This window comes from Acromyrmex echinatior, chromosome 3 (assembly GCF_024713525.1).
Source record: "Acromyrmex echinatior isolate Ae372 chromosome 3, ASM2471352v2, whole genome shotgun sequence".
In the NCBI taxonomy this organism is placed as follows: domain Eukaryota; kingdom Metazoa; phylum Arthropoda; class Insecta; order Hymenoptera; family Formicidae; genus Acromyrmex; species Acromyrmex echinatior.
The window spans coordinates 15,257,856-15,276,940 of NC_141854.1; the positions used below are offsets into that span (position 1 = coordinate 15,257,856).

Here is a 19,085-nt window from a genome sequence, read left to right on the forward strand (position 1 = left end):
AATTTCAATTATTTTATTATAACAAATTATTGTATAAATAATAACACAAAATAACATTTGTATAGTAATGAAAACTTTTCTTTTAACTAATAATGCATTTAGATTTGCTTTCTCAAACTAAAGAATATTAATATATATATAATATATATATAATTTTGAAAATTTACTTGTGTCCTTTTACATAAATGACACTCTTTTCTCTTTTTTTTATTATTATATTTGTTTAATTTCAATAAAATTAAAAAAAAAAGTACTTATGTTATTAGGGACGCAAAAATAGCGTAAAATTCAATCTTATAATTACTAATTACTATTAAATACTTACGATAAAATTTCGATAAAATGGTAATTTATTGGTAATTTTGATAAAATTTGTTTCTTATAATTTTATGCACAAATAGACTGTATTTTCGTTCTTATGTATAAAATTTTAAAATTAGATGATATATATTTTTTTCTTCTATTTCTATATTTAATTAATTAATTTATTTATTTAAAATTTAAAATTTAATAACTATAAAAATAAAAATCATATGAAGATAAAAATTATTTGTTAATATCTTGTGATTTTTTCAAATTTACGTGGATTCTTTTGCAGTAGGGTAAAAATTTAATCGATACAAAGCCTCACTAAAAAAGTTGTTCAATTAATATAAATATAATTAATATATAATATTTTTATTTGATATATGTGATTATATTATTTTTGTTTTTACTCTAGTAAAAACATAATCGCTAAAAAGTAAAATAGCAAGCAAATAAAAGTATTATAATAAGTTTATAAGGTATGAAAAATATAATATAAGATTATGTACATAAAAAATATAAAATTATATACTGTCACACTTTTTGTTTTCAAAATTAAAAAATTTATTTAAAGTTGTTCTTACTATGTAGATTATAAATTTAGAAAGTATGAAAAATGTTAACTTCTTAACTTTTAAGAACTACTATAACTGTCATACTTTTTGTTTTAAAAATTTTAATAAAAAATTTATATGAAGTTTCTCTAGTTATCACGTACTTATATGGTTTCTTATTCTATCAATATGTAATTATGTAGTATCAAAATAAAAATTTAAATTAAATAAAATGTTTTTCAACTTTTTAACTTAATGACTAAATATTCTTAAATCAAATTACTTTATCTTTATAATTTTTTTAAATTACCATTTTACCAACCTCCATAAATTACTGACTAATTTACCATAAATTACCGAGTAAATTATCGTAAAATTTGGTCATTTTCATTTCTATATGTTATAAAAGAGATATTTTCATTATTACTCTTTCGCCATAAGTACATAAATAGAACACACAACGCTTCTTGTGCCAAAGAATCCCAATCTCTTCTATTCGATTTATATAATCGTCCAATTACTATACGTTAGATCAAGTAAAACTAATAACTCCAAAAATTGAAAAGAACTGTTAAATACGAATTCGTTATCAGTAATGTATCATAAGCGGTATACATTTATGTTTATCAAAATTCCTTACATAAAAACATAATAAATTGCAAAACAAATTTCCGAAACTCTTTTTGATATAATAATATGATTAAACATAGTTTTTTGTTTCGAAGCCATATATTTTATTTTTTTTTACTAGCTGTAACTGATGTAAAATAAATATCTGCAATTTTCTGTACTTTTATAGGGTAACTCCGGTATATACGTCGCACCTATCAAAATCTTAATTTATTAAATATTATTTATTATGTTTATAGCAAACGAACTATATCAGTAAAAACTTTGTACTATCTACTAAAAATATTAGAAATTTGAAATATTTATTTTTCATATTAAAAAATAAACTTTTTAAAATCCTTGCATTTTTGCCGTATATCCCATAAGAGTGATATATGGCTACTCATAGGGGAAGGGGGGGAGGTATGTACGGCTCATGAAAAATTTACAAATAATGCACATAAATAAGACACAAGAACTTATAAAATGTGATTATTGTTAAGGGTTTTGATTTCATTTATAAATATGGCTGATGAGAACTTAGTATGGTCGAAACATGAAATGATAATAATAAAGAATAATAAAGATTTATTGTTTACATCTTTTAAAGCTCGTTTATTGTAATGACCTGATAGAAGTTCCTTATTTTATCATAAAATGTGTTTATAAAGTTTTATTAAGGAATAAGAAAATGGTAAATATGAAGTAATAATTACAGTCTTTACACTTGTTGTGTAGCACTTGTATTTTGCTACACAACATGTTTTATTATTAAACGTACATATCACAAAATAATCACTAAGTCTTTTACATGTCCTACAGTACATTTTATGTAGATTATAATTTATGATGGCGTTACTTATTACAGTGACAAATCGATTCAACTCACAAAAATTTCATTAATATTAACAGTAAGAAGCTGAAATCATAACACAATACTAATATAACATAAAGGCATGCAACAGAGTAGTTGCGGGAAAATTACCCTCACTCCTTCTATTTTTTCTGACTTCTGCAGCGTAAATCCTAACGCGGCGTATTTGCCAGAGTTACTCTATGTTGCATACAACAGCAGATTTTCCAGGCCAAGAACTTAATTCATAAAAATACCGTTTTTATCAATACGTTAATAATAATGCAATTAAGATTAGCTATATGCTTCATAAATTTTAGTATAGTAATAACATTTATGTGATTATATGTTATATATGTGTATATATTTTCAATGAGATTGTCTGAAAAGTTTTGGATAGCACGGATAGAACTAAACCGAGCAACATTTGAAGTTTATACGCGACCAAAGGTAGTCCGATTATGAGAGCTTCTCATTGTTCGACGTGATGAATAGCAGGATTACAAAGCTCTCGCGCGAGGGAGCCATATCTCATATTAAATAACGTCAAGAAAGAGGAAGTTTATAGAAAAGATGGCGCATAGAAAGTGCGGGGTTCACGTAAAGACACTAAATAATGTTGTCATAATCAAACGAGAAAGAGTAGTCGAACGTTCAACAAAGAATACAAAAAATAACGTGCGTATGGAATACCAAACGATGGATATGCCTAGTTTACGCATCTCGTATAAATCTACTTTGAGTCCTTTCACCGCGGCAGGTGTCTACGCATACAATAACGGAGGCGGATACGCGCATACGCAGAAAAGTGCAACGAGTGGGCTTTCACGCGAGGCAATGTAGCGTGTTGTGTCGCCGTCCTGGCCGTCCAACATGGAAATACCAAGTGTAGGAATGTGTGGTTTTCAACCTGCGCAATCGATTTCCTTTGAATCAAAGCATAATTAAATGTTATATATGCTGCAGATCGATTAGCATGTTAAAAGATTGAGAAAGAGAATAAATGAACGCATTTTATTGACACTGAAAAAAATTAAAATAAAGGATGAAAAGTTTTTGCAAAAAATTTTTTTTAAATGTGTAACGTCTATTAAATATAATATATTTTAAAAATATATTAAGAACATTTCCATATCTATTATAACAAACTTCTCTCCCCTCCCCTCTTTTTTTCTACCCCCCCCCCCTCTTCTCCGCTGAACTAAAAAAACTATAAACAAATTTTAGAAATAAAAAATAAATTTTATATATATATATTTTTCAAACGTTCGAAGAGCAAAATAGATTACATATGTTGAATATTATGATCAGAAAGAAATTAATGTAGCAAATTCTTTTCTTTTAAATTTTTTAGAAATAAAAATTGCATTTTATTGTAGATTGCAGTGTCTATTTAAAGAAGAAAAGATCATTTATGCACAAATAATCGGCAGTAGCTTTGAACAGCTAGCGAACTCCTGGATCTCTTTCGCTTTATCGTTGAGAAGCAGCGCTGCATGCAGCACCAGTTATCCTTGAGTTCGATCCCCTCGATTCGATTGGACCACGAGTGTGCGTGACCGCAGGCGTACACGCATGCGAGTGTGGATTCACGCGTACGATTAGATTTATATGTGTTGACCGTGCGTAAAACGCGATTTGAATGTAACCGCGATACGCTGGCGGATCGGTTTAAGTTCTCTGTAATTTGCGTGCTGCTGTCCTCTTCCTTGAAATAAATTAGCTTGAAGTACCGTGTATATATGTATAACTACATTTCTTCAATCTTGCTAGCTAAATACTCTTTAAAACTCTTTAAAGTAAATCTCTGCACTCTGAAGAATGAAATCTCATTCTTAAAGATTAAAAATTAAGCCCGTTCTTTCAAGACTGACTTAATTTTCGTTCTTTAAAATGAAATTCCATTTCAAAGAATTTAGTTTTAAAAAAGTAATATTGTGTATTTTTGTAATTAGGCAAATAATTTCATTTCTAATTTAATATAGCTTGCAGATGGCATTAATTTTCGAGAAAAAAAGCATATTAAAGTTTTCAGCACTTTTAATTTCCGGGATTGTTATTATTCACTTAATATTTAATATCATTCTTTGTCATTCTAAAAGTCTTTTACCGATTTTTATGTAATAATCATAGAATTAATGAATAAATGTTTTTTAAATTCATTTCATTGTATATAATAAATTAATAAATATTATTTGTATATGTAGAATTGTTACGTGATTGCACGGACTTCGTAGTTCAATTCTTCACAATATTTTTTTCTGTTACGCCACGAGAATATTGCTGACTTCAAGATATCAACTTATTTCGTGAATATTAAATTGCTTATGCATCAAGGTGTTGAATAAGTGTAAAAGAACGATAATGAAGACGAGTTATTTGATGTCGCGACTAAATCAAATATTGCAAATCCACTCGGCAGAAACGAAATTTTCGCAATCTCGACGTAATCTACTAATTCCGCTAATTAAAACGCGTAACAAACATCATGTAATTATACCGCACGATGAATTCGAGGAAGTGCAGCATCCAGCCATTTCCATGACCACTCTCCCAAGCTTTAAATTATTCCACTTTCTAGGGATTCCTGCTTTCTAGGAATTAAATATCAACAAAGCAGCAAAAGGGGCAAAAGCTTTTTCATCAAAGGAAATGAGCGTCAAAGTCACCTCCCTCAAAAATATAATGTTTGTTTGTTTATTCCGTAATAAACACGTTTGCTTTTATAAAATAAATCCATGATTCTTTTCAAGAGAAATTTTGTCGGTTTTCTTCTATATGAAAATAAATATTTTCACTTCATGTGTTGTATCATATCGCAAAGCTGTCATGTCAAAGTAACAAGAAAGTATAATATTCTTTAATTTCATAAAATCTCTCGCTTTTATTTCATAAAATGCATTTATGTTTCACAAATAAATTATCAGTTTGGTATGTTGAAAATAAGATACGATTTATATGAAATTTTTTTGTCGATTTAATAAAATTATCATAGAATTAATTAATAGACATTTTACAAGTCATTTCATTGTGCGTATAATAAAATATTACGTGCACTTATTAAATCTATAAAAATTACATTTAATAAAGTTTTCAAAAAGTAGTAATTATATTAATACGTTAAAAAAAAGCGCTTATATGAATATCCTTATAAATTATATATATGTTTTAAATAAGAAACAAATTGCATATTTATATATTAATTAAATATATTTTTATAAAATTTAAATAATAACAGCAAGAATAAATATAACGAAGTTTACTGACTTTCCTTTTCTTATCTTTTTCTAAACTTTTTTATTACTTTCCTTTGTCGTGATTATAAATATACCATCTGTCTGCTTCTTAAGGCATATATAATTTATAAATATAAATAAGTATTTGTTGCAAAACAGCGTTATTACAAAAAAAAAACAAAAATTGGAATAAAAAGGGTAGACAATACATAAATATAAAGTATAAAAGATTGATTAAAAATGTTAATAAAAATTGTTAACTTTATTATAAATCTATTTAAAAAAAATAAATCCTATTAAATCATAAATTTGTAAATTTTATTAAATTTGCTTCTCGGATTTAATTTCATGAAAATCGTAGTTATTATATATTTGTTCATAATATTTGTAATAAATTATTTTGATATTTCGAAATTAATTTTCAATGTTTATATAATATTCAGCACGATGCAGTATTCACAGATGCAGTTTTTCGCAATTGTAAATTGAATGTAGCGTTTTCGGAATCCAATGGATGAAAGACTGATTCGGACACGTGCTTACGAGCAAAGGTCATTGAAACGCAAGCGCCAACCGCACCTCATTGTATCGTCATTTTCACTGTTGAAACGTCACGCATGAAATACGTCATTCCATCTATGAAATAGGGATTCACAAATGCAGTAGTAAGCTTACATAATTCGCATGACGCGCATTGATAGTCTCAGTGCGATAAATGAATACCAAGGATTTATGTCACGCGCAAAGATCTCCAAATGCTTGGGAAAAACTTGATTGTCACGAAAATTGAATTCTCACGTCTATAATGTTCGTGATCACACCAAAAGTCCAGCGCAACGGAAATAATATATTAGTCATGCTGTGACCAATGTGATTGACGTCATGCGTCCATGTTAATAAAGTTCCTCGTTACAGAAATACCTGAGACGTACAGTCAGCGATTTTAGGAATGCAAATGTATATATGTAGATTTTATTCCATCTTTATTCAGTCGCATAAATTGTTTAACAAGTTTATGTATAGAACAAGTTATATTCATTTTATTCTTAATTTTTAAAAAATTATCCCTATTTAGGAAATTAATTTGTACAAAAATAATACATTTTACTATTATACAAAATAAAAAGAAAAAGTATTTTAAATTTATCCATTCATTTCTTTTTTAAGTAGGTATTTCCACATTTGATAAACAAAGTTACTCACGGTAAAGTATACTGTCAAAGTTCTATTAGATTATAACATAACTCTTTATCATAGTATCGATAAACATTAAAGAATATAGTACTTATATAAATAAATATTATATATAGATAAATTATAGTACTTATATATTTGTTTACATATTTCTCGATATGAAGAATGTCTATTATTTTTTTTTCTTTTATACTTCAGATATGAATGCACACTTTAGATATGAAATGCAATAAAACAATAAAATTTAGAATTAAAAAAAAACAAGCATACATACGCGCGCACTTTTAATATCTAAAAATGTGTGAAATATATAAGTCATTGTATGTAGAAAATTGCGAGAGAACAAAATGAGAAATAAGAATGTATAAGGGGTGTGATCGAGGGTGAAAAATGGAAGTAAGAAGGGCAAACCGTCATTTCCGATGGCTGCAAATCTCGGATTTTATGAAGCGTGGAATAAACCTTTCGTGTACAGAACGTTTCGCAAAACGTTTAAGAGGAAAATGTTGATGGTCACGCCATGATATGCGATTTATGCTAATACTTGTATGAATTTTGTATATTGTTACATCGTAATACAATTATAAATATATAAGCAACAATTTTAGAAAGTACAAAAAATGTGATCAAAAATGATTCTTACAAAAATTCTTACAAAATTATTCTTTTGGGCCTTTGTGATTAATTTTAATATTTTATTTCGGTTTATTATAAAATAAACCGAATTGTGAAATAAAATATTAAAGTACATTAAAATATATATTAAAACGCATAAATATTAAAATATATATTAAAACGCATTCTGCTTTAACTAAATTAAAGATTAAAATTTTTCATTTATTTTCGCACTTTGTTTAATATTTAATTTTTAATAATTCCATACTTATAAGTTTTCAGAAAATAAATGCTAACGCTAAAAAAAATCCTGTCAATGGATAGGTACTACCATTGATATGCTGTTGAAGCTAAATGCTCTGAACAATACCGTATAATTACAACTGTCACACGTGTACTACATGCGAGTGACAGTTTCGTCTCATATCAGATGTGACAGAACAGCACACGCAAGTAATCGTAAACGTTACATTTGATGTAAAAACAACATCGCGACGTACCGAGAGGCGAAGACCATTTCCAGCATGACTGGTAGCCCTCTCGAGTGGCTGGTGGGCGGACGGGTGGTTTCCCATTTCTCTTGGACGGCGATGTTTTCACGACGAGCAATACCACTCGCGTCAAATATCCAAATATAACAGATCGGTGGCAGTTCCACGTATCCTTTGATGCACCATACGCGATGTCACTGACGTCTAATGACATCCACGCTCGGTGACACAGGTGTGGTCTTTATGTAGCACACTTATCTCTTGTACAATATGAGAGAGAGAGAGAGAGAGAGAACTTCACTTAGTGGAGTTTCTTTTTAAACACCTCATATACAAGCACCTCATTCAAATGTTGACAGATCTACTAGAAACACTACTTAATCCGTTTCAATTCATCAACACCAGTCGATCCTTAGATTTTTCCACTTTATTACGATGTAGACTCCAAATTCTTATATTATTAGTGAATCCTTTCGATGACATTCAGTAAACTTCTCACCAAAAATTATATCTGAGATATCAGCGTAACCACTCAGTGCAAGCACTATTATATCACGAAATCGAAATTGGTTCGGCCTCACGCAACATCCATTCACAGTTTCACACACTTGATGTATCACGACCGTTCATGCATCAGGTATTACACGCCTCACAAGTCGCGATCAGCTCCGAAACGCTCCACGCTGGAGCTAGCACTTCGCTCACGCGTTGATCGTAACCAACCAGGGTAATTTTAGTCCGGCACAACGGCCACTGAATGGATGCCGCGAAAAGGCAGAAGGAGAGAGCGAGAAAGAGAAAAAGAGAGGTAGGGGCAAACGCTACTACTGGTGATGGATGTCGCGATGCGTGGAGGACATGGCGGCGCAAGATGCTCTCGAGAGCCGGCCGGTAAAAACGTAGCCAGATAGAGGAGACTGTTGCCTTCTCCTCTTTCTCCTACTCTTCCTCCTTTTCTTCTTTTTCCTGGTCACTTTTTACCAGTGACCGTCCCGAACTGGTCATACGACTTCCTCCAGACTGACGTCAGAGATTCCACCTAGAAGAGTAGGATTCTGATCAGTCTCTCTCTCTGTTTCTGGTCTCGCGGCTAAGTCTCTCCTCTCTCCGAGTAGTTCACTCTCTCTACCTTGGACCTGCTGGTCGCAGATGTTGCGAACACCTCATGGATAACAGTGGAGAACCAAGTATTCCGCTGCACAATGCAATCGGCACTCTGTCTTACGTGATGTCTTACGATTTCTTTCTGTTATTTTTAAACGATGACTGTCTGTGCCCTCAATACGTTGCTACAAAGAGCACCGCAAATTCCAATCGTATTTTTCTCGCTCTCTAGCAGAGTTTATTCTTCTTTTTTTGACGTCGCTTCCTCAGAAAATATGACAGCTTCGTCATCAAGAATATTTTCAACGCAAATCTCACGAATTATAAATAATTCAATTGTGTAAATATCGGACGGACAGGGATATTAGATACTACAAGATATGAGACTAGAACCAGCTCCATTTAACTTTTAAATCTGACATTTGTGTACGTTCTATGGATGGACTTCTTCTCTCAGAGCACTTCCCACTCGAGGATATTACGTATAATCAATTAAACTAACTTCACACACTGCTTTAATGCACCAATTAATCACGGCCAAAAAAACTTCGATATATTTTACAAACTAGTTCTCATGTGAATTTCCGTAATTTAGATACAATATTTTCCCATCTAATCAACCGTTAAGTACAATATAATTTCCGACGAGGCAATTAATGCATCAGACACCAGAAAAGCATAAACAAGTTGATCTTTTCAGACGTTATTGCCTTTTTAAAATCTTTTTTGTACGTTTTCTTTGATGTAATTATCCTTCTTTATCGCTAATGCGAAAGATTGGCACACGATATCAGTGTAAAATAAAAATTGTCTCGCGACAGATAAAACCATTTGTCACAAAGACTATAATGCAATTATCCTCGAGATCGTTTAGCGTACGTCAACTAATGGAGCAGCGACGAAGCGCAGCTACGCGACATAAGTTCCCACGTTTTTCCGTTAGCACCGTCACCGTCACGCTCAGCTACTTCCGGCGACCCCACCGGAACTCAAAGTACGTTTAATCTCTCGCATGGAGAATCCAGTTGAAGCGTCCAGGATTTTGACACTCTTGTAGATCACTCTCGGAAAAATCATCTATCACTTATTTCCACTCCAGCAAGATTTATGTAATCAAGCGAATAAAAACGCACGATCGCACAGCACGATAAAGTTCTTCAGCTTATGTTGACGAAGAAATGATTAAAAAATTAACAAAAATATTCACGTTTAAAAAATTATTCAAATAATTGGAGTAGAAAAACAATTTTTTTATGTAATCCAACGGGCGGTGCCACGGCTTTCGAATGCAAGCATAACGTTTTCATGATCTGATGAACGCGCCATCTAGATTCACAGGTAACACAGGTAGATGATTCAACAATATAACAATTTCATGGAGGACGCGAAGCGTGATGAACACTTATCAATAAAATTCAAATTTAAAAAGGGTATACCGCCGCGCTGTCTCACTTTTGCCGTATAAAACGACGCAACGCAACATTGTAGCAACTTTCACCGAACGGTATCGATGAGAAGAGTTCGTTTGAAGGTACACTCTCGGGCTAAACGAGTCTGACCAGCGGATATACGACAACCCCCCCTAAGAGACTCTAGACGCGAATGCCGAGGGACCAACAGACCCAGGTCGCTCTATCCCACTTTGCCGTTTGTCAGGGACAGATCTAGATCTTCCAGGCCCTTCCTTTAAAGATTTTCTTGTAGTTTATCTCCTTTATATTTTCTAAACAAAGTACTCTTGCATGCGATATGAGTATAATAAAATTTATAAAATATATTTTATTTAAATTTATATATTTTTATACATAAGATTAAGTTTTTGTTGCGGGTTTTTCCTGATAAATGTTTTATACGTTTTTATAAAATCCATAAATATATATTTTTCCAAATAAATTTTCAGATAAAATTCTTCAATCGATAATCAATTTCGTAAAAATTATATATGTATAACCCATATATGTATACATATATAATTTAATATATAGATATATATATATATATATATATGTGTGTATATATACAACATACATATATTCAATTTTAATGTTTCTTAATTTTTTTATATACATAGGCTGTGTATAAATATGCTTTTTATTTCTTGAATTGTATAACAACAAATTGACAAAATTTAAAATTGAATTTTACAAAATTAAATTTAATTAAAAATTCTATAAAACTTCTTTGATTAAATAAATATTTTTTTCCGTTTATACAAATATACATTATACATATTTTATATACAATTTTAGGAACGTGTATATAGGAAAAGATAGCCCTCTCACTTGAAATCAGCCAAATAAAAATCCCTCCTCTTTCCTCTAACATGAATGTCTTGGCCTCAAGTCGGACCCAAGTTGCTTCCTTCTCCCTACCTTGCGAGAGTCTCAGGGATATAGTTAGATTTTATAGTACCCCGATCATCGGCTTCCGCTCGAAGTTAAATCGACGAAGCAAAACCGGTTTTTCACATGATTACGCATCGTTTGAAAGGATGACTCGGGCTTGATTTCTGAGCTGTATCAGAGAAATTTACATTGACGCTGACAATCTAAAGATCGCGTTACGATTTTGCAGACGTTAGATGACGTTGCCGAGGTGAAGAGTTCAGGTCAACTCAAAACGAAAAGCCGGGATGGATATCAGAAGTTTACGGTAGTGAGAGAAGCAGCTGCCGAGGCAAATGCTCGTACATCTGCTGAGACCGAGAGAAGTTTACCACGGAGTCTGACACATCTTTCAGACGAGAGAGCTTTCTCGTCGAGCAAAATCTGTTTTCTTTTAGCATATGAAAACTTGAAAAGTATTGAAAAACTATGTTATTTCCTACTATTGAAAATTTGTCGAAATAATTGACTGTATTTTGATAAAACTTTTTTGTTAGGTAAATTCGAAAGATATAAAACAATTCTCGAAATAGAACTACTAATAGCTTACTGATGGGAATTTAAATTTCACTCAACAGGATAGAATTTGCATATTTTTTTCTGATGAAATAACGGAAGACGTAAAGCAACTCATTAAATAATAATCTGAAACGAGTAATTAAACATATTATTGAAAAAGAATTAAAAAGCTATTAATTTAGTCAAGATTATTTAATACTCTATGTAATTCAAAACTGGAGTATTTAAAACAGGATTACATTCTTATTACGCAATTTTTATATTTTTATTATATAATTATAACTTTCATCAAATTGCACGGCTGAAGCTTTAATTAAACAAAATGTAGGTTGTAGCATCTAACGGAGCTAAAGTTCTCAATGATGTGCGCCCTTCAAGCAGCTGCAATACATGGATTTACTTTCCGCGTTTAAGGGCGTGCGATGAAAATGATGAAAGAAATCCAACATCTGCCTTTGCTCTCCTACGTCTTTCTATACTTTCCGATTTGAAAGCTAAACATGATATTAAATATAGGAAATTTGTTATAAAGATTTTTTACGTTTAATGAACGTACAGTCATATCAAATCTGAAAAACATCTAAATTCTGATTTAGAAGAAATTTAAGAAAATTTTAAAAAATGGCTGATAATTTAAGAATTAAAAATAATGTTTATAATTTTATTATAATATTATATATCATTAGCGCAAACATGATAAAAAATATGATAAAAGAAATACAATAGATAAAGAACATAGATTTAAGTACAGCATTTTTTCCTACCAGTTTATTTTCTTCGTAAAGTGAAAAACTTTCTGTTAATAATATAACAATACAAAAAACTATTTAAATAACTCGAATCTTCTTACACTAAGAAATCTTTTTACGTGTATTTCAAGAAACACAAAATATAAATGTAGAATTTTTTATTTCTACCATCGGTAACAAAAATAACTTCGACTGATAAAATTAAATGTCTCGTCCTTCTTATTTGCTTCAGCTTGACACCGTCTACGTATATTGCAGAACGAATGATATCATTATTTAGCACATGTTGTGATCGTGGCCTTGTCCCTTATTTCAGCATGCAGTAGAAATCTTTACGGCGGCTTTGAAAAAGGACAGGTCGTGAGCCGCAATCGTGCGTCGCCCAGCTGCGACTATTTCGGTCGAATTTGTTTTTACGTTATGCACACAGCACACTCAACTTACGAACAAGAGTTTCACAATACGTCATGGTACACGCACACTCGGAATACCGGGCGTTATGTATGAGCACAGGTGTAAAGAGTAACGAACGATAGAGGTGCACTTGTGTCTCGTGATCAGAGGGCGACTCCCAACATCTTCCATGAAACCTGCAACTACGGCTACGGTGACATTGACCATTGCTATTCCGGCAACACCCTTTATGTTAGTTACCCTTTACTCGTCATGCGAATTACTGAAGCTTTAATATCCAATTGACGTGTCACAATATTGTAAACTAAAGAAAAATTAAAAGAAGAATTAATATCAATATTAGAGAATAAATTATTTATGGATAAATTATTTATGAATAAGTTATTTATGGATTACATTTATTTTTTAATAATTGTACACAATATCTGTAATTAATTAGAATATAAAGTGTAAAAGGTATAAAAAATATTGCGTACCTGTATGAATAAATATAAAATATATATATATATACAAATTTAATTTGAAAGTTAATTTAAAAGTTAAAAATTTAAAAGTTAAATACACAATCCTAAACAATTCTGTGAAAGCATGCAAAATATCATAATACTAACTTTTTTCAAATTTAAAAATAAGAGTGATTATATTATATAGCTTCTAGTATCCTTTTACCGATATCGATAAATTTGATGAAAATACGTTCTTTCAACAAAAAGAGCTTTCGAGAGCAAACTTTTTAATATTTTCAAACTAACAGAAGTTTAAAATTTGTCGATATGTTTTCTCAGCGAGTATCCTATTACTATATTTTCATAATAATAATAATATTTTAATGATTATATCTACATGAGAATTTTAAGAAGCATAACGAAGATATTGTTACACTAAATGTATTCACTTACAAATTATAGGTGACTACGTACAAACGAGTTCAAAATACTCGCTCGGCACAAGTTATGGCATGTGACATGTCGTTGATAATAACCGGTTTCGAGAATACTGCGTACTATTGCAAAATCTATTTACTACCGTATCAACAGACGAATAATTACATTACTTTGCATATGCAAAAGTATATTACGTCACTTCAACCGTTGGTTCATAACTAGATTTATTACGAAGAATACCTCATTAGAAACATATAAATTTTCATAGACTGGGTTTGACAAAGTAAAAATAATAAAATTAATGATTTTTCCGCTGTTAAAAAATGAGAAAGAACAATATTTTTGCCGATATTAAGTTATTTATCTAACTTTAAAATAATTTTTGTTTAAAGTACATGACTTACTATATTATTACTACACAAGTAACGTTTGAAATTTACAAATACTGAAATTCATGTATTAATCTTTAATTATACTATAAAATATATATAACAATATATACAATATAAACAATATATACTATATAAAAATAAGAATTTTTTAAATTTCTAACATTAAAATATTTTATCATTAAAATATCGATCATTTTCATTATAGGTGTCAACGTACAATATATGACGGCTTGTCAGTACATCTACCGTTTAAATATTTTTTCCGTTGTGCGGAAAGAGCATGAGATAATAGCGTTCTATATAGAATGCGTCTTTTGAGTCTCTCTCGCACGTGCGTTCACGGTCGCGCCATATGGCTGTGACAAAACCACATGCCGGTATATTCCCATGCATATTGAGCTAGCAGGTACCAACAAAAGCATGTGTTTTAGCGTATATCACCTCTCCATGGAGAATTTCGAGTATAATTATCGTACTTCGGTAATTAATGAAGGTATTGTAAGCTTTAACAGTGAATTTCGTAAACACCTTTCCGCATGCAACGAGAAGATTATTTAAACTACAACTATTATTAAAATTTACAAGATATTTCTATTACATTCATAAAAAAATGGAATTATAAAATATCGATATTTAATAAGTAACTGAAAAAGTCTCAAAATTTCTAGCTTTCTTTTTAAATAAAATATGATTGACTAGTTATGTTATATAATTATGAATATTTCGTGTATTATATATAATATTTAAAATAAAATTAATTCCATTCGTAAGAATTTTTTAACGCAAACATTACTAGTAATTACATTATCAATTAGATTATACCTATATAATATGACGACAGTGATTTTTATTTTTAAGGATTGTAATAAATCGTAGTAGACAATGTTTAAAATTTTTGCTGTATTAAGTTACCAGAATTTTTCTTGAAACACGATAGGAATTCTATTCTTTTAACTACTTGGAGAAAAGCTACAATTTTATCAATATCGAAATTTTAAAAATAACTTCGCAAAAATCATTTCATGTGTGTTTGCACAAAATCCGATTAACGTTACAAATTGACGAAGCAACCATGGTAATATATATAAGTTCCAGAAATCGTGTTCTCAATTAAAATTTATCCATTATGAGTATCCGTTGACATACCGTTAAACAGATGAAAGCAATAAAATGCTTGATATGTTGAACACATTCGCTAACAACTATACAGTATTATGCATTTGTTTTCCAATTTGTTTAACAGTGAAATGTTAGCAAGTCAATTTAAGGAATTAAGCCGTTTGATTTATATATATTTAATATTTTCCAACATCATACGTCTGTGATAAATGATCAAATAAATATTTCAATTTTATAAATAAATTATTTGTTTTATAAATAAATTATTCGAAGCAACTAAGCAATAGTCTTTTAACATTTTCTTATTTCTTATTTAACATCTCTGTTTCTGAAATTTGTATAATTAAGTTTTTTGTTAAATTATTATATTCTTTCTCATTATTAACATTATTCTTATTATTAAAAGAAAAAAACAACTGAGTTTCTCCTTGTAAAGATATTAATTACATGAAAATCTAATGTCAAGGCTTGATAAGCATCATGTGTCATGGCGTAATCACATAGAACCTTAATAAAGAAGTTGTTCTTGCAACCAGAAAAATGCCTATTCGTGTTAATAATACTGTACAAATTACGTAACTGAATTAACGAGGCCTTATTCATCTTACTCGGTAGTTGCTTTTGTCACCCTTTGTTTTGAGCACGACAGTATCGCCGGTTAAGAGATTGCCCGTTAATGAGCGCTTTCTTCTGCCGTTATTCACTTCTTTTATGAATCAACTGCAATTCAGCAAATTAAGCATGACACAAATCCTAAACATTATTCGATAGAAAGTCATTCCAAATGGACAATGTATTCATAAGAATTTATCGAATTTGTGATAATCGGTATCGATTATTATAGGAAGACGGAAAAAATCGAAACTCAACAAGATATTAAATCATTCCTACATACATTTTTTTCTTATTTTATTGTCACTGAAAATGGAATGCAGAAGAAGATGAAAGATTTGTCATGGGAATTTTGAGTCAAGGCCCCATAACGGCCTCTTCTCTTTGGTATGTATGTGTGGTTCACACAATAAGTGCCGCGCAACAATGGAGCCACGAAGAGCATTGTTATTTGTACACGGGAATAAACGAGCATATACGTACGCGCTTAATCGCGACGTGAAATCGGGTTATGGCAATTAACGAAGCATAACGTTTCGTCACTGGCCTCCCGCGCGTTGTTAAACGTTGATTAGATAGAAAAACTGATCCCCAAACACATTCAATGAACGATCATTTCGTGGATATACGATAATCGACAGGATAACAGATGATTCAGTGTTCGACAAGCAAACAAATCCGAAAGACTAATATAAAGTATGCCATGTGCGTTCGCAGCAATTTTAACGGAAGTTATTAGACTTCGTGCTGGTGATTTAGTTAACCTGCAATGATCACTTTATCACCTCAATTAACATTAAAATTGTTGCTAAAATATTTTGTATCAATACTATGATAGAGATATTTAAGAGAATAATGAATTTTAGTATCCAGTCTGGTTAATTCGTTCTTATGACCTATAAATATTTGTTTAATTTTTAAAGACAATTTAATTTATCCAGAGAATCTCAGAATCTTGAATAAAAAGAAAAAAGAAGGCAAGAATATTTCTGTACTATGTATTAAAAAAAAATGATGCTACTTTTTATAATATTTTAAAATGTAGAATGTTATTCAATAAATGTAATATTTTATATCACATATATTTGTTCATATACTTTTAAATATTTGAATAAAAATAATTGTGTCATCTTTCCTTCTAAATATAAATATATATCTTATAAACATATTTTACAACATAATATTAAATATAAATATTTATTTCATCTTATTCAAATACTGTTTATTATAAATTACTGTTTATTATCATAATAAATTTAATTTTTTTTCATGCTTACCGATAACATTAATAAATTATTATATAACTTATAAAATTTATATAACTTATATAATTTAAAGACACATGAAATAAATACTTATATATAATTTTAAATATAAGTATTTATTTCATGTGTTTTGCATTCGCTATTATGATATAACGTTTATTATAATGTTTCTTAGTTTCAGAAAAAAATTTTATTATCTGAAAGTATATAAATAAATTAATGTCTTTAATGTAAATAGAATAAATTTATCATGTAATTTCCGAAATGTATTTTCTTTTAGAATATATTTTAGTAATGTTTTAGTAATAAAATCGATATATTAAAAAGCTTTAAATAAATTTTTAATTGATTCCTTCTTAATGTAAATTAAACAAATACAGAATCATCACTTATTATAAAAATATTTTTTTCATACATCATACTTTAATATAACATACTTAATTCATTAAAATAATACTTAATTAAAATAATTTAATTTGTGTGATAAAACACACAAATTTTAATATGAATTATTTTAATATGAATTATCTCAAGACTAATGTAGAGAAATTTAAATGTAAAAAAAAGTTATATTTAAATATAATTATTTTCAAATAAAGTTTAAAAAGAAATAAATAAACTTTAATAAATAATTTGTCGTGCGTTTAGATTTATATCATATTTACTTTTATATTTGCATGTTCCATATAGATTTGTATATTTTGTATATGATTCTATATAATCTTTATAAGAAATTATATACATATGAAATATACATAAACTTGCAATTCATAAGCACGAGATATTATACAACGTTGCATTATTTTTGCATTTAACTTACATCTCTATGACTTATGATCCTATTTCGTATATTTTGCATGAAGAGCATATGTCATCGATATTCGAATGTACAGGAAATGAATCAGAATGAACGAGCAGATGTGCAGATTTTACTGTCTATTCTATCACTATTTTATTCAGTATTTACATCCTTACAGAGAAACATAGGAGTAAAAATTGAAAAATAATAACAGAATCTAATATAATTTTCAAAATATGAGATGAAATAAAAATACAAATCTAATAACTTACCGAAAATTTTATAGTTTACTCCAGTAGTTTACGCTCCTTCCTAAAAAATAAAAAAAATTGTACAGTAAATATATAAAAGAATAATTATTGTATATTACGATATTATTATTAATACACTGTATAAAATTAAATGTTAATTTTAACTTAAAGACATATAGTGGACTTTCTGAGACATACAAAAATGTCTAACATTATTATATTAATTTTAACATTTTTGCATGCTTAGGAAGTCCATTATACGGTTTTTAGTTAAATTAACATTTTATTTTTTACAATGTATATATAAATTATTTCTAACAAAGATAACACTTAATTATAAATATAATATGTTATAAATAATTTGTATGTATTTAAAACTCATATATATATATATATATATATATATATATATATATATATACATGTATATATTCTTTTAACTTCTGCGAGCATAGGACCTCTAATGAGGTTTCAATAATAATAGATTTTTTCCGGAATTAAATAATTGTTAGCCTAATGTCAGCCCCCAGACTGGGGGATTCATATATATATATATATATATATATATATATATATATATATATATATCCACTGATATATATACGGAATTTACAATTTAACACCGAATCTGAATGGCGCTAGTGATTAAAGGTCTCTTAATCATCACCTGGAGTCATTTTCGGTTCCTTTCCTTAAAAAAAAATGTTTCAATATACTGATTAACTATTTAATATG

General features: G+C 29.3%; 1 protein-coding gene and 1 pseudogene across 3 annotated transcripts in view; one reads left to right on the top strand and one right to left on the bottom strand.

The window, feature by feature from the left end:
* Positions 1 to 19,085, bottom strand: part of numb (NUMB endocytic adaptor protein) — a 65,978-nt gene that overhangs the window by 19,259 nt on the left and 27,634 nt on the right. For 2 of the 3 annotated variants that reach the window (XM_011061842.2, XM_011061841.2), the window contains exon 1: positions 7,868 to 8,184. In XM_011061842.2, coding sequence (XP_011060144.1) covers positions 7,868 to 7,942 — 75 coding nt within the window. In that variant the 5' untranslated portion in view covers positions 7,943 to 8,184. Of the gene's footprint in view, positions 1 to 7,867; positions 8,185 to 18,371; positions 18,412 to 19,085 lie in introns of those variants that run through there. The other variant, XM_011061843.2, reaches the window with a different exon arrangement.
* LOC147910274 (uncharacterized) lies at positions 8,050 to 10,304 on the top strand (annotated as a pseudogene).